This window comes from Centrocercus urophasianus, unplaced genomic scaffold (assembly GCF_019232065.1).
Source record: "Centrocercus urophasianus isolate 14NV4802_14NV808 unplaced genomic scaffold, USGS_Curo_1.0 seq_14, whole genome shotgun sequence".
Lineage (NCBI taxonomy): Eukaryota > Metazoa > Chordata > Aves > Galliformes > Phasianidae > Centrocercus > Centrocercus urophasianus.
The window spans coordinates 4,570,928-4,592,928 of record NW_024884586.1 but is presented as its reverse complement, the minus strand read 5'-3'; the positions used below and the strand labels follow the sequence as shown (position 1 = coordinate 4,592,928).

The window sequence follows — 22,001 nt, the reverse complement described above, 5'->3', positions numbered from 1 at the left end:
ATCATTTCAGGGAGAATCAAATTGGAAGTTGCTTCTTGAACTAATCAGGGCTGATTTGCTCTAAAGTTGCTTCCTGACTTAGATCTCAGGCAAGGAAGTGCTGTAATCAGTTCCCAGGGGCTGTCAGAGTTGTGATGGGATATTAAAGGAATGGTACACTACTTTTTAAGAGTTTCCTGATCTTGGTGGCTGCTTGTGTCTAACACAATTAAACCTGAGCTTGTTGTATAGAAACAGAAATCAATCTTAAATCTTTAAATAAGAAGAAATAAGAAATCTTTAAACAAGAGACAATTAGATTTGAGGCTGAAGAACTGAATTTTGGAAGGAATATCCCCAGTATTCTGTCAGGGTTTACTCCATTTGAGTTAAAGGTATAGAGCGCAGAATTGTTCAAAACCAGAAATTTACTACCCATCACACACACACACATACACAAAAAGAAAAAAAAAAAAGAAAAAAAATCGTCATGAAAGAGAAAATGAGTCCCCCTGAGTGTCACTGTTTGCATATTAGCCCATAGTATGGGCTCTGCCAAGTTGCTCTCTGACTGACTGCTGCAGATGCTCTTTCTCAAGTATTCTGAGTGAGATCTTTAGTGCAAGTCTTCGGGGACAAACAATAGCACCTGTTCCTCACAAGATAGCAGCCCAGTTAGTTCATTCATGTATCTTTAATGAAGCTCTAGGGCAGATGGCAAAAAATGGCATCATCAACAACTTAGCACAGAGGAGACAAAAGGGGAAAGTGCCGATCCAACAATACGCTATTTTTACGAATGCAAAGAGACAGAGTCAAGTTGTTTCTCGGGCATCTGCTGTCGTTTTGCTTTTCAGAAAGACCTGAAGAATATCTCAGCAATTAAAATTTCTGGGCACGTAGCCGAATTTATGAAGTGCGCCCATTAGTCCCTCCTCCCAGTTTCTCCCCCCTCAGTAAAATCAAAATAGGGGGGGAAATGCAGCAACAAATCTCCTTGAAACAAATTGTAAATAAAACCTGTCTATAGTATTTTTGATACTCATTTCACATCTAACAATACAGTTATCAGTGATGCTTGTACAATCATTGGCCTTTTAATGTTTATTTGTGCTTTTCACTTGACCTGTGCTGATAATGGACATCTATGGATAAAGTAATTCTGGATGAAACCAGCACTGACCTAGGAATAGTATTTAACATGTGTCAGTGAGAAGACCAGTGGGAGGGAAGGATTGTCATTTGATATGGGCTTCTTTCAGTAATTCTTTTCAGTGTAAGCTGCCATTTGCACTCTAACTGTAAGTCCCATTTAGTCAGATTTATGTTGGTTTATATAGGCCGAGGACCTGATCTCACGTTCACATAGACGGGGAGCAGATAGGGCACGTAGATAGAACATGCAATAGTAACTCTCCACACTTGCAGAAAACATTGATAGTCTTAAAAAGTCTTTTGGATACCACACTACAGCATTTCATAGCGAAGAAGCCAATGACCGTTTTAGGATTGGGTGCTAATAATATGTTTCAGATTAATTTTATGACACCATGGTGTGAAGAGTTACTGTGGGTATATGTTTACAACATCTAACTCCTGCTCCATTTTCCTGAATCTTCTGAGTTTGTGTTAGTGTCTTGTACCTGTGCAATTTCCCTTGAAATACCAGCTGTGCTTGGCAATTGAAGGGGATATTTGTGAAACCCTGGGTCCATTGATTAGATGGCACTTGGAAACTATGGAAAATGATTGTTAATTGTATTATGTTTGAATTCTACAATATCCTGCAGTTGTTTCTATCAGACAAAGACTGTGTTTTCATTTGCTGGACTCCTGTAGAGCCAGTGTAAAGTAACACTGTACAGCAAAACATACACCATTTTATCAGAGGTAAATGCCTGGCCTGGGCACGTGGGGATCAACTCCAATCTAACCAAGTTTAACTCATAACCTAAAACGCACAGCCAGGCTTACCTCAGCTAAAATGAAAGAAATAGCTGCTCAAAGCGAGTTTCTTTCACGCCCCAGTGCCATAGCAGTAATTGCACAAAGACCTTTTTATTATAAGTTGATTTTCTTGAGAAATGGATTTAAAAAAAAATACTGTAAAGTGTTTATTTTTTGTTTGACCTTTATTAACCTACATCTTAGGGCTTTCCCAAGAGGAGAGTTGTTGGTAAATTAACCCTCATAGACACACACAGTAGCATTTCTGCACTGCATCAATGGTTATGAATGTAATGGGGATATGACAAGAAAATTTGGCGCTGTTTAAACAATGTCATAGGTCACCATATGGGATTTGACCAAAAAAAAAGAAAGTTTTTTAGGAATTAAAATGAAAACAAAAATGCTTGAAGTGTACCTTAACTTTTTAATAGTATTTGATACCATTGATTTATGGTGGGATGAAGGTAAACTTTTTTTTCCGTCTAGAGCAGTTTCTTTCTATCTTTGATACATAAATCAATATATTTTTACTTAACTACTAATCAGACAAATTATAGTCAAGTGCTTGGGTGGCTGTGTGGTTCCGAAATGATGGATAAAAACTCCTAGTGATCCTAGCCATTGTGTCATATGTAGCATAAATTAAGGTACTAGGAAAAAAAAGTGGGTTTAACAGACACAGTTCTGTCACATCTCCTGTTTTCTCAATGTTGAATGCAAATCCTAGTACAAAGTGAAGAACGTTCTGTTTTTGTACATTTGTACTCTTTGATACATTTATTAAGGTCAAATTAAATTTGATATAGTAGGTTTTATTCTGAAATGCTCCGTGTATGCAGCTCCATAATTGCCAAGGTACATGATAGTGCATAAAACTGTAAAACTGCTTAGACAGATGAGCAATTTATACATTACAGTGAGGTGTGTATGGCAAAGTATGTTAGTTTAATTGGGTGCCAGGATGTTGGAGCCTTAAATCTCAAGAGCTGGAGTATTGTCTAGGAGACTATTTAATACTGCAGTGAATTTTTGAAATGATGTACCTGACCTGTGAAGAAAAATATGATGTTGTAAGATCTCAGAATTAAAATTACCCTAAGGATACTAAAATTTGAACATCAGAGTGGCTACTGCAGTGTTAGATTACTTCTAAAATGCTTGTAATTCTGCTGTCCATGACCAAAGATAAGCAGCCTTGTGAAAAATTAACAGAAATGCACACCACTCTTCTTTTTAAAGAATCTATGGCATGTTTCAAAGGTTTTATACTTTTTTACCTCGTGCCAGGGCAGAGAATGTTAACTAAAAATGAAAACAAAAAATCTAGCAAGAAGTGGGAAAGTGTGCAGTTCACTGAGACTGCTACACCTTTGACACTGAGGGAAAACAATGTTAGTTGAGGGCTTTGATGTGATAATGTGAAATTGGCAGGGATTACATTAAGGAGAAGGTTCCGTGAGACCGTGTGTACACAAGAACACTATCAGTACTGCAGAAATACCTGTCAAGACAAATTTGTGCTATTTCTGATCAGAGACTCTCTTCTGTTTAGCAGGTTCAGGGTCACATGCCTCCGCTCATGATCCCAATTTTTCCACACGACCAGCGGACACTGGCAGCGGCTGCTGCAGCCCAGCAGGGATTCCTCTTCCCCCCAGGAATAACTTACAAGCCAGGTAAGCTGACAGGGATGTGAAGCTATTTAACATTTTAAGATATTAACTATAGCTTCTTATGCAGTCTGTCTCATATGGAGGATACTATGCTACTGGCATAGCTGGTTGGAAATAGTGTGAAGTTTTGCAGCTCCACTTCAAAAGGCTTCTGGTTTGAAGGATGTAGATGGAATATTAGTTATTGAAACGTTCTGTCTTTTTTTAACCATAATTTCCCCCAAAGTCATTTTTTCTAAATATTGGCCTACTAGTGTGCTAATTTGCATCTGCTCTGCCCTGTGCCATTGTACAAAAGCTATGTGTCCGTAATTAATTGTGTTATCTTCAGTATACTTGTCTTGTGCCAAAATTGTTACTCTTAATTAGTAATAAAAGTCAGAGCAAGCATAGTTTAATTATCAGACTTCAAATGGGCAACTTTTTGTTTGATTTCAATCTAAATAATAAAAGGTTTCAGTAGTTCAATCCTATTCATCAGACTTGTAACAGGTCATATAACCTTGCAGTGAAATATGTTTTGAGATGATTTAGCAAATGTTATGATTTCTTTCTTTTTTCCTCCGAGTTTACAGGACTCCTGGGGAATTCAATTAGGGATATAATGGTTTGAAGCTACTTTCAGAGCCTCCTTGTAAACAGGGCTTTAAATGTTTAAAGACACATTGCCAAAGGAATTCAATGTAGGAAGATAGTTAAGTAAATACGAGTCAACCTTATTTTCATTTGTGCATTCTTTGTAAGTGACCTCAGTCCAGAAGAAGCCACCTTATTTTACTCATTAATTCCCTGTCAAGCTGCCTTTAGCATATTAACCTGATAATAACTACAAAACATAAATACCAGTTTCTTTTTTTGACATGAAATATAAAATGTACAAAGTAAGGCATTGATCCTGCTCCCCCTGATATTAGTGGTATTTCTGCAGTTGACTGCAGCAGGAGCAGGGTCATATCCAAAGTAAAGCCTCAAAATAGATGATATAAACAGTGTGCTAATTAAAAGCCAGGTTGAACCTAAAATCTCTTCTAGCAAGTTTACTTAATATTAGAAGAAATGAGGCCAAACAGGATTTCAGCAAGCATTTCCGTTTGTCCAGCTCAAATCTGTCTCTTTAGTCTAGAGACATTCCTCTTTAAACACCAAATATTTTTAAACACTGAATCTTTTAATTATCTTATCTGAAGTCTTAAAACTCCCAAAGTTCTTTTCCAGTTTGTCTTGCTGGGGCACTATATGCAGGAACAGATAATGGAGCTCTGAAAGGCAGCTGGCTCTAGATGGCACAGGCTGATGGTCATTCACACATATAACCACCTTACAAGACTTGTGGAACAAGATGTAGAATATTTTCTCTCCAAAGATGTGATAAGAATTGCCAGTTGTAGAAACTGTCTACAGCACCCTGGCTAATAACTATCATCTTGTAGATGAGAGAAGGCCTGTGTTTTAGTTTCTTGCTTTTCTCATTTTAATTGGAGTAGCTTTCTGAGTAGTCAGTCACACTTCATGATTAAACTGTTGGTTCTTCACCCCTCTGAAAGGTGGCATGTCAAATCGCTTCATTTTGCTTTTGGCTCTGTAGGCTACTTGGTACGGCAGTAACTCTGGAGGAAGAATACCAGCATGATTTTCTGCACAGGAACAGATTTTTGCAGTTATCCCAGGGTGTTCTTTACAGTACCTGTTCTAACTCTTAATCAAGCTTGTACTGGTTTGCCTGTGACTCTGTTGATCTCACTGCAGAAGCCTAAAGCTGTCTTCCTTATCTGCTGGAATAAAAAAAAAAAAAGAAAAAAAATGAAAAAAGCATATAATAATTGTTAAAAGATTGAAACACAGACAGAAATCAAGACCTAGATATCTCAGAACAGAACTATCGGGAACAGAACTATGTTAGTAGTTTGTACCCTGCAGAAGCTAATAAGGGACCATAGTCACAATGATCTGGCTATGCTCAGAGGCTGGCAAGAAATGAGAGTATTTATATTTATAATATATTTATTAAACTCTACAACAAGTGTGGTACAGTCAGGTTAGTTGTTTCTGTTGGAGAGAGATCATGATTAAAAAAAAACACACCATAACTACAGTTTCTATTGATTAATTCCTATTTTTGGCACTCAGCACAGTAGCTTAGGAATTAATGAAACTGGAGATTAAGTTACACTTTTCATAGAGAGGTTCTTCAAAGTCATTTCTGAGGAATATTTATGAACTTGACTGCTACTGCTTGTACTCTTCTAGCTTTGTTAGAAATGAAAGTTTCACCTCTAGAACTGTCAGTTTAGACTCATACTTCTGAGGAAAGAAGGGAGATGCATTAACCCTTCAGAGAATTACAGTTTTCTTTTTGCCAGCCTGTTTGGTTTTTGCTTCTTCATTTTACTCTGGATTGATGTTGGCAAGACTAAGTTTTCACAGTGCCGATTTTCCTTGGCATTCAGAAATGACATTGAAAGAGATTTCAGTAATAGGAGTTGTGGGAGCTGGGCACTTTTGAAACTCTATGTCAATTAGGAAATGTCTAATGGTTGGGTGTGCACATTTACTTTCTTAGCCCCCAAAACGAGCTAGACATAAGCCATCTCTGCTTTGTAAGCAGCGTATCCACATTAGGGTACCTTGATGGCCAGGATAAGAAATCTGACCTTGATGCACAAATAGAGTTATGATTATTTGTGTAAGGCCATGCATGTGTGTTTTCATGGGCTAAGTGGGAACCAAGTTCATGTCTCTTTAGCTCAGTGTCAAGATATCAGCTTGAGTACTGTTGCATATAAGAATTTAAACCCTGCATTTAAGCATAAGTAGGAAAATGTAACAAATTACAGTAAGTTACATCCTCAAGGGGAGTAACTCTGGGAAGGAAAGAGAATTATACAGATTTTGAGGCCCTTCCAGAACATGCCTGCTGAACTCCTGGGCTCTAAAATATTATGAATAGACGACTCACAGAATTGCTGATGTATGGCTATTATTTGTATCTGACAGGACAGTTTCCTACTGCCTGGCTGGATCTATATATCAGGTGACTGTAGCTCTCTTCCCTCATGTTTTGGCACTGTAGGAGGTGAAAGAGCCAGAAGTTAGCAAGAACTCATGACAAGTAATAATTACATTAGAGAAAAAAAGCCCCAAAGTCCCGTGCTTCGTTACGTATCTCAAAGTCATGTAATATAATTTTCCGGCATGGTAAGTACTAATTGAGAAATCAGAGCTGCATAGACCACCTAATTAATTTTTTATACATATTTCAGTATTTATAGTGTATACTGGATTAATTAAAACTTTAGGGTGCTTGCATCTCAAATGACTGTTGCGACTATTGACCTGCAGGCACTTGACGAGCCTTGCAGAGTACCTGGTTATGGGGTTGCCCCTTATTCCAGTGGGAAACTGAATGAGGCAGCTGTTAGGAAGCTAATACTTGCCCAGAGGTGCCACACAATTATTATGATTATTTTGCATTCCAAGTACAGCAAAGCAACTATTCTAGCTTTCTGGCTGTGACCATGATAGTTACTACTTGGAACTGCTGGGTAACGTAAGTGTTATTATACCTTTTCTTGTGCTGTAAATTTTCCCTTACTTAACTAACTGCACGAGCCCACAAAAAGTCAGTGTATCCTTGAATATGATTAGAGTTTCCCCTCTGGTGCCATGGGTAAAATGGCACTGAGTGCTATAAGGAGGAAGATAGCTCCTGCCTCTGTTTTGCAGTGCCTCAGGAGATACTTCTTTCCAGGTTTGTGAATAGGAGGAAATGAAGATGATGAAAGTAGGATGGTTAGAGAGGAAAGATAGAGGTTCGTGCTGGGCAGGAGCTAGATCATGCTGGCTGTGTAGCAATGCTTTAGGTGACTTTGAAAGCAATGACCACTTTTGCACAATAGTCTTCTACAAGTGTTTTGTGTTCTGTCTTATCAGATGTGGAAAGTATCTATGAAATAGATTGTTGAAAATAGAGACTTTGAGGCAGGGGGAGTGTAAACATCCATTTAAATGGGTTTCCAGAGTAATATGCTGCAGTGTATTTTCAAAGCATATCTTCTTATTGAATGCGGAAAGTGTATAAAGATCATGATTAGAATGATTCAGAAACAACCCCTGTCTGCCTCCTTAGGTCATTCTGTTTTATATACTAAAATAATTTGCAAGAGATTTTTCTATGCTAGCAATATAATGAAATGTGAAAATTCAGACTGTTTTCGTAGGCCAGTGGCAAAAATAATGAGAAATGCAGTTAAATTTTTGTCATTGTTCTGTTTTTGCTGTGAAGCACGTAAATATTGAGTACTTTGAAGTCATAGCAAAAAAATTAGATGAAACGTGACAAAAAAAACCTGTCATATTTATTGTCATCTGGCTGGACCTCAGATACAGCACTATGAGATATTTGTCATAGAACTAATTAAACTCGGTGATTACAGTAACTAGTGTGCATAGCTAGCATCTTCTTAGATCCGTTGGGTTACACTGATATTCATCATTGCCATTTCCATTTGGAACAGGCCTTTCAGAAGTTTTTCCTAAAGCTGAAAATGGCTCATATTTTATATAACGCAGTACTGTGTTTCCACAAGCTGCTGTTCCTCTTGGCACGTGAGAACAGAATCAGCTGTGTACTGATTTGGATGTGTATTTTTACATGGCAGAGGTGCTGCACAAGCCTCATTTCTGATGGAAATTCCCCAGCACTGATCTAGTCTGTCATGTGTTCCTTGTTAAGTTTTAGTGGTTGCAATAAGGAATCTGTAGCCTTCAGGATCTGTTGCTGCAATCTATGTGTGGCTCACTCCTAAACGTTGAGGTGAGAGCAGGAAGTGGTAGTAGGCAGCTGAATATTTTCAACTGGGATTTGCACTACAGTTTTTTACCTGCAAGCAGGCAATCGTTGGGACAGCTGATATTGCTGTGATGCGAGGATGGTAATAAGGCAATGCTGTGGCTCTCAGATCCCGCTCAGATCCTCCCTGTTCAGGAAGAACTAATGTTGTGTCATCAGACAGAGGAGATGCTATATAGTATTGCCTTATCTGTTACCTCTGTAAATCTTTCATTCAATCCTGAAGAAGGGGTGGGCATCTGTAACTCTGCTGTGTCCCAGCAACATTGTGAGGAGCGGTATGCTCTCCTCTGTCTGCTTACTGTGCCTGGGAGGAGAGGTCCTGCAACGTGTGATCTGGCACAGTTCTTCCACCCCTGTTTTCTATTATTCGATGATTGCGTAAGGATAATGTGCAAATGGCTGTTCAAGATCCATATGTGAAGAGACAGGTTTTAAGGCATAATCCCCAAATGGGTAAGCCGTTATCAAACTGAAAACTTGGAGAGTCAGTTTATGTCTTACAATCATATTTTAGGAAAGGTTGGTAATAAACCAAAGCCTTCCCCTCCTGTGAATCACACAAGAGCTGACTCTTCTGTTGGCCAGACTTCCTTCTTATCCTTACAACTCGCAAAGCCATGATCTGGAAAGTAAGTCCATACATCCTATAAATAAAATCCAGTACGCTTCCTCCCTTAATCCAAGGCAAACTGAAGAACACTTATGTTATCTCTACGCGGAATAGCATGGTACAATTTTATGCTGCTTTTATTCTGTTGAAAATGTTGCTCAACCTGACAAATGAAACAGAAGTCTGGTGTGATTTTCCGTAGCTTGTAAACACCAATTTATATATAAACAGCAGCAGCCAAATGTAAATAGACAATCAACACAGCAAGGAGATTGAAGAGATTGGTTTGCAAAACATGACAGATTTTCTTCTTTTGGCATTCTTCTTAGGCCTGGTTATGAAAGGCCAGCATACCCTGGTACGTAAAGCAGACTTGTCTAAACATGCTCTGTCTTCTTTTGTTCAAATTTAAAAGAATGGATCTTCATGCAAGCATTCCAAATTGAGGGAAAAATTTGGAAAAAAAAATTGCTACAATGCACTGACTGATTTCTTGCCAAGACAGCTGAGAAGCTTCTTGATCCATTCTTGCACTGAGAAAGTTAGAGGGGGGAAATATGTACCTTCTGTAATTAAAAATTAAAACCAGTCAATTCCCTGCATGCTCAGTTTCCTCAAGGGAGGAAAAAAAAACCCCTAAAATACCTTTGCTCTGCTTTTACTGCTTTGTGTCAGCAAAGTATTCCAAGGCTGACAGAGTATTAATTTTTGTTCTCAGCGTAATGACGCTGCTCACACACCAGGACTTAACCATAATTTAGGGTATTAAAATAAGGACAAAAAAATAAGGGGTGGTGTGGTGTGTTAATAATAAATAAATGGCATAACTATGAAATTATACTTTCCTTTAACAAAAGAAGGTACTGTAGCCAGCAGGTGAGCAAGAGAACACTATAGGGTGTGGTAGAGATACTGTTAAATTAATTGTGAAGCTAAAAACTCCGTGTGTCTGCCCGTGTGTGGGGGTGTGTGTATGCGTGTGTGTAAAATATCTGGCTATTTCAAACCATAGGAGCGTGACAGCTGTGAAAAAGGAGTGCCGCGGGGAATTCTTTTAGAGTTTGATTTTTTTAAAAATATGTTTGACATGGAAAATGTTTTAGTACAAATAAAGCAACTGGTATTGAACTTAAAAAAGTATATGTGGAGGGGGAGGGAGAACGAAGAGATTGCTGTGTGGAACAGGAATGAATTATTCATGATATTTAAAGAAAGAATGCCTCCAAAATGTTCTGCAAGACAGTCCATGCTGATGACTTGGATGGTTATTTCCCTTCCCCCTCCCCCCTCGCCCCCCCCATTTAAAGCATCGTTAATTTCAACATCTTTGTGATTTTTTTAAAACCTTGTAAAATATTTCTGAAAGAAACGTTATTTAACTTAGATTAGGGTCTTATTTATTCAGATAATTTCATATAAATATCAAAGAGATGAGTAGAACTGCTTAACCACAAAGAGACAGCTTTACTAGTTTCAGAAAGGAGCTAGATTTTTCTGTTGCTTTTTTTTAAGCAAAAAAAAACAAAAAACAAAAAAACAAAAAAAAACCTCACAAAAACAACAAAACCACCAACATCTTTGCAAACTAAAATCAACCTCATGGAAGGGGGAAAATAAGAGGAGATATTTTGAACATTACTCCATAGGACACCAGTTCAATATAGTGTTAGTGAATGCATTGTAGCAGAGCTCCATATGCAATCAGAAGCCAATTGTTACTGGACTGTGTACAAGCACATACTGTGCTCAATGGTCTGATGAGGTATTATGGATATGATGCAAAGAGACCTTGCGGATTAGACATGTACAATTTATTAAAAAAGTGAAACAACTGAACGTTTTAAACAAGCTGAACACAATAGCACTTCAGGTGGTAAATAAGAAGAGTTCTGAGAAATCCAGTGTCTGCCAAGACTTTGGGTATTGTCATTTATTTGAGGGTGCTGACAAAAAAAAAAATAATCTAACTCTTGGAATGTCCAGATTATTTCATTTTGGATGTGATATTTTCCCTCATTTTTACATTATGCTTTCAGCATGGAAAAGTTAACACAAAACAGGCTGATTATTATAAATCTCAACAATGTACAGAAGAGCAGTGTTAAAATGTAGGCTACAGATCATACATAACTGACTTTCAATAAGAAGCTTGAGCCAAAGCAATATTCCATTAAGTCACAGTTACACGTAATTTATCCATCTCTGTATTAATTTTTACATTACAGATTCTGTTGATAAACTGCTCCAGCATTCCTTCACTCTTTACATGGACTAAGAGTGTCAATGGCACTGTGTGACACCACGTTGCACTTATTTTTGATCAATAGTATTCTATATATAGAAAATATATATTTTCTAAAGTATTTCCTGTCCTCTCTATGCAGAGGGCATACATTTTCAGTTCCCAGAAAGTAGAACTCAGAGAGTTTTGGGTTTGGATCTTTGTATAACTGAACAACTACTTCATCTATTAGAGTTGAGTAGGGTCCCAGCTGTAAGGGGTAGCTAAAATTGTATTTACAGCTATTTTTTAGACGATTTAGTTTGACTTTTGTCATTGGCTGTCTGAAAGGAGTTGTCAAAACAAAGACAACCTCAACCTGTGTTAAGTCAGCTAGGTGGCTTTCCCAGGAAAGAGCTACTTCATACTGAAAGGAAAGTACTCTGTATTAATCAGGGCTGAAATTTCTTGGGTTGCAGCAAATTTATCCTGTTTTAGGAAACGTGGTGACATTTTTTCTCCTTTCTGGAACCACTGGGGTTTCCTAGGGTATCTTGTTTGTGTGTCTGTGGCCTTAAGTCCCACTTTGTGCCCAAGTTTACACGCCTGATTTGAACATGGCTTTTGAAAAACAAAAATGTTTTGTTATGTTTTGCCAGTTTGCCTACCAGCTATCTGCTAACAAAAAAGTTCCAAGGGAGCATGGCAAGTCCGTGCCCAGCAAAGCCTTTTGTTTTTGCAGATGTTTAGGCTTAGAGGAGTGCTGTGGAGCACAGGCAATCCTAGGTCCATGTTTGCACTTGTCTGCTGCTATTCTCTGCTCATTGTCTGAACCTGCACGCATTGTTCTCCCGACAGGTGATAACTACCCTGTGCAGTTCATTCCATCAACAATGGCAGCTGCTGCTGCTTCTGGACTCAGCCCTTTACAGCTCCAGGTATGTGCCAGAACAAAAAAATGTGGGATCGAAGCCAAAATTTTAGGGGAAAACTGCTAACCAGCTGTATGCTAAATAATAGCCTGAATGTTAAATATTTTTTTGAGCACAGCCCAGGAGGATTAACACCTTATGTACTCATGGTACTGCAAATACAGCAACATGCATTCAACCTTGATACTCCAAGTGAAAGACACTATTCTGTGTATTTTATATAAGCAGAATTAATGGTATTTTCTTAATTACATGACCAGTCGGTAAGAGACATGTTCAAAGGTCTTTTTCCATTTTATTTTCATTTAGACTTTCCCCTGTATCTGCACGGTACTACCTTTAGCTGGGGCAGTAAGTGTATGAAAACCGAAGTGTTACCGAGGCTTTTTCACAGACAGCGTGGGGTTGACAATACAATAAATTGTAAACTCTTTTGGTTTCTGTATTTAGGTAATCTCTACCATTCTGTGCATTAAGCTGGTCAAATGCCAAGCATAGTCAGGATGCTCGGTTTGGTCATTTTTGGCATAGAAGTACTGAAATGTTGTGAGAGGAAGATTTATGTGCCGTGTTATTAGCTAGCTTTTTGTGGCAAGAAGTTTTTAATTTCACAAGAAAAGACACAACAATGTCATAAATAATGAAGAAACAGTCAAAAGCTTTCAGAGTTAAAATGTGTGGAAAGGAAGTGACAGTGAACATGAGAGGAAAGGCCATTAAAGATGCATGTAACTATTTGCAAGTAAACCTTTGAAACCTCTGTTAGAGTTCGGTTCACATACAAAGTAGGAATAAATTGTGCCTAGAGTAGCGGTGTACTGCCATGTTAATCTCCAAATATCTATTTTGCTTACCCTTATGCAATTATACCTTTATTTCCAGAGGGACCAAAGCAAATTAAAAACCCTCTCATCTTTTCCCATTGCTGATATTCTTATTGCAGAGTTAGGATAAGTGAGAATGGGACCAAAACTCACTTTTCACCCATGGAACTGTCAGAAAAGACCCCTTGAGCTTACATCCGACCAAACCTAAAAGCAGAACTTGGAAAGGGAACACCCTGGCACTTCAGAGCAAGATCTCCCAGAATGTTTCTGGGTCATAATAATATATTAAGACTGTCTCTTAGACAAACTTTAAACTAAAGAGGAGATTTTCAAAAGGAAATATACCAGATACTCAATTTTAGCTGGTATCCTTTGAAAATCTGTATCTGCATACTTACTGAAGCAAAAGTCCCATTAGCAGTTATAGATGGGACCCGCAGATCTATTTGCACATCAGCTTTGACCAGAACCTACAGCAATACTGCATTTTTGTTAATTTTTGGAAATTATAGGCCAAGCTGTTAAAAATAATATGCACAGATAGAGAAAAGAACCACTGAAGAAAATGATGTTCATAAATTCAAAAATGTGTGAGGGTATAGAATTTCCCTTCAGAAATATTTATTGTGAAAGAGTGTTTTGGCTTATTTCCCCCCAGCCTTTCTATTTTGTTTGAATTTCACTTCTATGGCATTTCAATTTTTTTTAATATGTTGTGTTCATAAGGACTTAAATAATAGAGTACTTGGCCTTCAGTTGGTACCTGCTCATCTGATTGTTGAATTGGCTGAAGTTTATTGACTCTTAGTATTGATGCTTTCTTTGTGTAATTTCCTTAAGTGTATCCTAAAAGAAAAGTTTATTTAGGTACGATTGTGGGAGGGAACTTGTTGTTATACCTGATGCATCATGAAAACTGCTAAGGGCGTAGCATTTCAGCTCATTTCTTTATCTTTGCTTCCCTTCCCCCTTCTTTCTCTGTCTTGCTTCCATGCGCCCCACCCACTTATTTATTTACATAAATATGTGACCATGGTATCTGAGTATTTCCCAAGCGCTTAAAATACTGATCAGAAATCTGTTTCTTTCAGCCAGTGGGAGAAATAGCTAATTAATTTGCAGGTTTAGTTTTGTTACTACATGTGAGTGTGTGCACAGTATCTGTGTTTGGAGAACTTGTAGACTAGAAACTATCACAATTAAACAAGCTTTGCAGGAGTTCTAATGATTCAGCTTTACTAGAGAATTACTATTACTTGCAAAATTGTATTCCCAAATCTATATCTACCTGCAGTGGAAATTCTTTATCATCTTCAAGCTTGTAGTCTCCTCTTTTTTCACTTACTTTGTTGGGGATGATGAAACTTTGAGTAAGAGCTACTAGCAATTTTGTATTCTCATTTTCCTGTGTTTTAGGACAGCTTCGATGGAAGCTGTGAATCTATTAGCAGAGAAAACAATTTACTTCCAGGTACACTGTGTAACCATAGTAATTATTGCATGGAGGATTTTTCTCCAGTGACAATGAGTAATTAATGGTTTGTCTATTTCACCAAAGCTCTATTTAGCCCATTAGTATCAAAATGTGTTTTCTCTGGATGCCTCTCTCTCTCACCTGCAGATAATATATCTCCTTGAGTTGAAGACTATAGTTGTAGTGACTACATGCCTATACCATTCCAGAGGTATAGAAAGTTCTGCTCTAGGTTGATGTCAGATAGCTTGTTTTCATTTCATACTCATCTCATGAGGATTACATTGATGGCAACATTGAAAATAAGATACAAAGATACTGTCCCACATTTCCCACTGACAGCTTGGCCTTGTCTCATGAGTTTCCTCAACAATTTGGATAAGATTTAAATAATGTGTTCTAGAACCACACCTTGTTAGGCCCTTCCTGATGAGGGAACAGTTCTCCAGTTGTTGTCTGAGAGGGACAAAACTGCTTCTGTGTACTCCTCCAGCTTCAAATAACTGTGAGTGAATCCCACCATATCAACCTTGTGCTAAATAAAGGTGCATTACGGAAAACGGCTGTAGCAGGTATGCATAGGGGTGTGTGAACCAGTTCTGATGCACATTACAATAAAAGTTGGTTGTTTTTAAAATTGATCAATGAGAGCAGACAAAAAGAAGCAATATTTTTCATTCTTCTCTTTTATTTACCCACCTTCTGTTCCATTTCTCTCCTTTTGCATTTCCCTAAATTTTGTCCTTAATTCCCAAATGATTGCAGTAATATTAACTGATTGTAGATATGTATGAGGAGTAACCTTGCTACAATGATGAAATGAAGTGAACTTGATCATAAAATGAATTTCCCTGACTCTTGTGGTAGCAGTAACCTTGTTACTGGAAAGTCTCACTGGGGCAGAGGGGGCACCTATACATCCTTACTTTCAGACAAGGAAGGTTACCGCGTGTTCTTTATGGTTTAAAAATCTGCCTTCATTCCTATATGCTTCTACAAAGCTGTCTATGTGCTAAATAAGGAAATGTTGCAACTCTCTCAACCACAACTGATAAACTGTTGATAGAAATGGAAGCACTACAATGATGCTAACTGGAGTTATTCCTAAACAAAGCAAGCTCTAGGAAAAAAAAAGCCAAACAAAAAAAGCGTTGGTTCATAACTTCTTTCCTAAACTATTTGTGTAATTTGTCCCTTAAAATTTATCGCTTACAACCCTAATGAACCTTGGCAAGTCTTGACTGTAGTTGCAGCTGTGTTCTTGAGGCCTGAAGTTTTTATAATTGATTTAAAAAATGTAAGTTTTAGCTAAACATGTGTTTATCTATTTCTGTTCTCCCCTCCTATCTCATCCTATCCTTTCATACTCTCTTCTAATTGCAAACAAAGTAAATGACCTTTTGTTATACCGCTGGGTGTGGATCCAGCACACCGCTGAAGCATTGCATAGCCTGCCTCAGGGGCACAATATGAGTAGAGTGAAGGCCAAAGAATGCTATTTTTAGTTGAATAGTTCGGCAGATGGAGGCATGAATACTCATATATCTGAAGGTTGAGGGGTTTGAACCATTAATTTTGATAATGTATTTAACCCTGGGAACAATCAGAAACTGTAACTCTAAGGTTACAATGCTTTTGACCTTTGGAGAACAGAGGGCACTCAGTACAGTAAACAATATATTACATTCCTACTTATTCCAATTCTCTCACACATATAAATTTCAGGACACAGTTGACATTTGCTTTCCTCAGCTATTTTAGTGCTGGTTCCTAAAGTAAGTCAAGAAGAATGTGCAGGAAAGAGGCCAATGTAATGTGACATTCATGTAAATACAGCCTTTAAATAGCTAAGATGTTAGATGTGGCCTTTTATGAAGAAATATTATTCTCAGAAACTAGAATCTTGGTGACTTATTATTTCAATGAAAAAGTTGTTTCAGTGGAACTGCTTCTCTTATTGGAGTTTCCTCTATATGTTGTAACCTTAAAGCAATTTTTAGTGGGTCTAATGTGATCTGATACTGATAGCTTATACTCAAGGTGATTTGGTCCCACTCTGGTACCACATCATGCAAAGTGATGTACCTGCCTTATGTCTTATTAAATGATGCATACTCCTCTTCTACAAATATAGCAGTTAAATATCACGTAGCTTAAGTATTTCTAATTAAAATATTTCCATGTGTCAGCATACTGGTAATGTATTATTTTAATCCATTTATTTTGTTTATGAAACAGTGACATATGTTTAGATTGTGAAATATATGAGCCTTAAAAATCACTTTATTGAAGAAAATTAATTTCTACAATGCTGTCTCAGTAATGTGTTCACTCACCCAGTCAGTCACTGGCAGGGCTGCCAGTCTTAATGTTGGTTAGACACAGTTTAACAGTTTTATCTGACATAACACTCTCGGATGTAGTAGGCAATAATAATTTTTTCAAGTGCAGAAACGATAAGGTTTCCTTTTTTTTTTTTTTTTAAAAAATGAAGAATGGAGATTGGATAATTGTGAAAGAGATTTGGTGAGACCAATCAAAATTAAAAACAGCCAGTTACCTTCTCAAAGGTAGAGACACTGTAATTTGTTTGTCAGCAGGTAGATGTTTGGGTCAGCACTGCAAGTGAGTGACTGTCAGCGGGAATTCCTACAAGACAAGTAATTTCCCTCAATGTATTACTGACAGATTGCTCACTTCTTCGAATCACTAGAGAAAACAAACTTAATATTGTTACAGACAGAGTTTCTGTCTTCATTAGCCTTACAGAATGATTTTATCTAGCATTCAAAGACTACTGAGCTCTAGGTGGGCATAATTTAACAGAATCTACCTTATTATGATACAGTGAATAGTGGCCTAAATTAAGGGAATGGTGTGTGCAAATTTCAGCATATAGAAGTAGTAAATTAAATATTTTGGTCCTTTTCTTATGTAGAAATGTAGGTTGTAGCACGGGAAAGAAAGGCGTTGAAAGAAGGTTTTTATTAGGGCTCTGAGAGACCAAGCAAGCCCTTTAATGAAAATAAAATTAAAAATACGCCAAGCTTGCAATACTTAAGAAAATTTAATTAAAATCAATGAAATAGTTATACTTATGCCTTTCTCTGCTTGGATGTTTATGTCTAAGTGTAATATCTGTGTTATCAAGTTGAATTATGTCAGTGACATTATCAATGAAAATGATGTCAATGAGTCAGTATTTTATCATATAGCCTCAGTTATTTGCAGAATTTGTTAATGCGCCCTCTTTTCCTCCTCCTTCTCATCTTCAGCCCTAAATTATCTCACAGACTCATTTTCATGAGGAAAGAACAGCCCATCAAAATTGAGACTTTTGCAGTAACTTATCAGTTCTGATGAAATTGTTGCCAGGAGAATTTTCCTGGCTCCTCCAGTAATGGCATTCCTGATAAAACAAGAGGGAATCTCCCTACTTTCTTCAGTTTTGTAAAAACAGACAAACAAACCTATTATCTAAAGTCATCAGCTGCTTACAGTCAGCAGCATTACTGCTGCAAGACCCTTTTCTCACCTATGTAATGCCCCTAACTTCTTTAAACAGCAACGCTTTGTTATTTTTATTCTTGCTTAATGGAATAGTGTTGCATTATGTAATAAAAAATTTACAGCAGTGTTGAAGAAAGAAGCTGTTTCCAGAGTCTATAGCAGTTCTAATACCTCCCTTGGATGTGGGAAAGCTAAGTCCCAGGCTTGTGCTCCCCCTGTTGCAGGAAAAACACTGGCTGCAAGGCTGTCACTCAGCCTGGTGAGGCTTTCTTTGTTCGCTTTAGATGGTCAAGCCCTCTGCCATCCAAAGTGCTGCACCCATTCTCTTCTCCAATGCATGAAGATTTTTCAGTCTGGCAGCTAGGGATCAGATTGGCTCCCATCTTTTGTACCTCTAGATCTTAGCAAACAGGACTGCTGACTTCCAGGCTCTCATGCTCTTGTGAGAGAATTTACTACTGGGATCATAAATGACATAGAAATAAACTCACTTATCAGGAAACCTGTGTGGTTAGAAGGATGTCATCTTTATAGCCTGGATTGCAGGAGGTTTGCTGAGTCTCCCCAGTCTGTACCAAGGCAGAAGAAGCTCAACCCCTAGTGACTGGAGAAGGTTGAGTCCAGAGCATCAACAAGACATTCTTGCTTCCTCAACCACTGGCAGCCCCTGTGGGCTGAAGTGCCCAGGGGCTTCAGCTGAATGCCCAGGCTCAATCTTGAAGTAGTTGCGCTTTGCAAAGCGCTCTCCCTGGAGTGCCACTAGGAAGCAAATAAGTTACTGCTGCATTTACTGATAGAGCACCAGCACGCTGTCAGGGGACAAGCACGTTTTTTAAAGCTCTTTTAAAACTGTGGCATCCCTCTGGGGACCAGGCTGACTATGAGGCATGCTCTGAGCTAGCAGTTGGATTCCTTCTAACTTTCTAGAAATGTATATGGTGTATGCCTTACAGGAATTAGCTGCAAGTGAATATGTTTCAAGAATTTATAGCTCTGATGCCTATAGAGCAAGCTGCTTAATTTGGATACAAATTACAAACACGAAGGATTCTTTCCGTGAAGGTGTTAGCATATTCAAACATTTAGAAACTTAGCAGCAATCAGATTAATAACAAAGATGCTTTTACATTGTCAGCTCTCTACACAAATGAAAATACTCCTCTGTATCGTTATTCTTTCCTCTCTGGTTGCTATAGAAAGAGAAAACAAACTACCTTTCATCTGCAGTGAAATCTGTAAGACTATGGATAGTTAGATGAGAACTTTCAAGTATAGACACACAGACTCGTGCAGTGTGTGTATGCTCACAGGAAACAAAAGAATTTTAAAGATTTGTGGGGTGATGTCATCACATGCCTTATTATGGAGGGTCTTTGATTATAGAATGTATCACTCTCCATTGACCCAGGTCAAAATGAAAGGAACACAGAAAATGAGTTAGAATTCGCTAAATGCAGTGTAGTTGTTGCTATTATGGAATAGAGTAATAGTGTATTTGGTCTGTGATGTTTTCAGAATCTGTATGAGTGAGAAAGTAGAATATGTCCCAAATCAAAGAAAGTGTTGGAGTCAGCTTTCTCCTCTTAAGGATCAGCATGAAGGTTGCATATGACTATGGGGCACAACAGAAGGCTTGTGTATCAGTCCTAAAAGAAAGGCACTGGAGGGAGGAGCATCTGAAGGAAAAGGGGAAGATAAGAATGCTTAAATGTCAGTATTAAGAGATTATTCTAGAAGCAAAGAAATCATTCACAAAATTCATTGAAGTCAACACTATGAAGCCCGTATTTTGGAGTTGTGCTTGAATTACAGCAAACAGGTAGGCATGAAAACAAACGAAGAAGCATTCCCTGTTCAGGAATAGTGAGAGTATGTTGTCCCAGCCTCTGATATTTTATTTACTTTATTATATTAAAGTGAAGTGAGTAATGAAAAGAGGTCAGGTCCTTTGAAGGAACTGCACCATTTTTTCTGCACACTAGGAAGTGATCAAGTCAACAGTTTTTAACTAGTTTTATCTTTATTAAATAGCACATCTGGGAATTATTCACCGTAATTCATCCTGTATCAGCCATCTATTCTACTGCAGTCTCCAGCATCTAGGGGAGGGCTAAGATCAGGCCTCATAACTATATCAATCTGGTCCCAGCGCTTCTGCTGAAATACCATCATACCCAGAACACATCAGAATGTGTGGGAGGCTTATGTGAAATATACATTTGCTGATATAAAGCACATAAGTGTACAATGGATTTGCAATAGTAAATTCCCAGTTACCTGCTTTTGAGTTGTAAATGTGATTTTTTTTAGATTTAATTTTTATAAGCCCATTTGAATATGTTTTGCATAATTTTGTGTGCACTTCCTTTAAGGAAATTATTTAATTTTCCTTGAAGGAAGTTCTAAATATACAGTAAAAGATCAGTGTGAGTGATCTGCTAAGCAGCCTGTAAGGCACAATTATTTTTAATGCTTCAAAATACCTGTAAATGGGGCTTGTTTTCTGCTTCACAAAGAAAATGTTTCACTGTTTTCTGCATTTAAATACACATTTAAATATGTTGACTTACCAGGTAACGCAGCAGGCTGAACAGGGACGAACCATTTTTAATGGTATGTTAATTGAATGGGATGCTAGAGATGCACCTGAGTGACTTTTTTTCCCAGATGTGCCCCAGCTGACTGATAAAGCTTCTCCTGATCAGTAGAGCCAGTATATATTTATTATATCTCTGTCTCCTGTCCATTTTTGCTAGTGAAAATAAGAGAATGGTTGCTGGCTACATATGAACGCCCTGTATCTCTTGCAAAAGTATAAAAACATTTCAGCTTTGAACCCCAACAGTGCTTTTGAAAATTAATTGTGGCGCTGCCTTGGTGTCTTCTCACAAGATGGGGATTTGGACCCAGGAATTATGAGAGATAGTGTGAGGTAAAGAGAGACTCTTCCTCTTTCTTGCCTTGCGCACATTTATTAGTGGGATGGTATCTCATTATTCTGTCACGGCAGCCTGCAGAAATCTAATTGTAGCGCTTTTGCCTCATGGTATGATTAGCAGTGGTGGGTAAGCATTCAGTTTTCTTGTTCTCTATCGGTACAGTTCCATACAGGGAAATACTGCTATAGCTGTGTATGATGATTTCTCTCTCAGTGTGGTCAGACAGTGAATGCATGTACCAACCTATGCCAGATCTTAAGAAGTATTTCGGGAGAAGCTTTATTGCTACTTAAATTTCCTATGCTCTGATTTCTTTTTCTTTTATTTAAGCCTCAGATTATTTCTGCCTAACCACGCTGACAAATCGACAGGGCCCAGCAATTACACAGCCATCTTCTGTCCTGAACTGATTTAAGCCCTGTTGGATTATTAGAATAATTACCTTTTCATACCCCTTCAACCAGGGCTTTCTATATTGCTGGCCATTGTACCAGTGACATGGACATGAGGAAACACATTCACCAACTCATTTCATACAGCTCAACAAGCAGTTACTCATAATTGCTTATAATCCTGCTGACACGAGCCAGGATGAAAATCCTGACTTCCTTCACAAAGCTCATCCATTTACTACCAATTCCTTTTTTACATACGAAACACATGGTTTCTGAAATACTGGATATTTTAAATAAAGTTTCATTCTTTTTTTTCCTTTCCTTTTTTTTTTTTTTTTTACTATTTCTTTTCACTTCACGTTTCATTCCTTTTCCCAAGCAAATACGGTTGCCCTTTGTTGTGTCTGGCTTTATATCAAGAGTTTTTATATCAAGAGTATTTGAGTTTAAATGTACTTGCATTTTATTTGTGTATTTAATTCTATATCAAATACAGGATGGTTTTAAGCAAGGTATGTTGAGGTTATTTTGTAGAATCATACAGAAGTTAAAGATTTTTTGCCAATTTCCAGGATGTGTGCTACAACATATAATCTGGCAGTATCACAAAGATAAGCTAATTGTGTTATTTCCTGTCTG

At 37.8% G+C, this 22,001-nt stretch overlaps 1 protein-coding gene across 9 annotated transcripts in view; it reads left to right on the top strand.

Moving 5' to 3' along the window:
- Window positions 1-22,001, top strand: part of SOX6 (SRY-box transcription factor 6) — a 366,018-nt gene that overhangs the window by 266,359 nt on the left and 77,658 nt on the right. For 7 of the 9 annotated variants that reach the window (XM_042813506.1, XM_042813507.1, XM_042813505.1 and 4 more), the window contains 2 exons: window positions 3,482-3,605; window positions 12,144-12,223. In XM_042813506.1, the coding sequence (XP_042669440.1) occupies window positions 3,482-3,605; window positions 12,144-12,223 (204 nt within the window). The remainder of the gene's footprint in view (window positions 1-3,481; window positions 3,606-12,143; window positions 12,224-22,001) is intronic. The other 2 variants (XM_042813504.1, XM_042813501.1) reach the window with 1 other exon arrangement.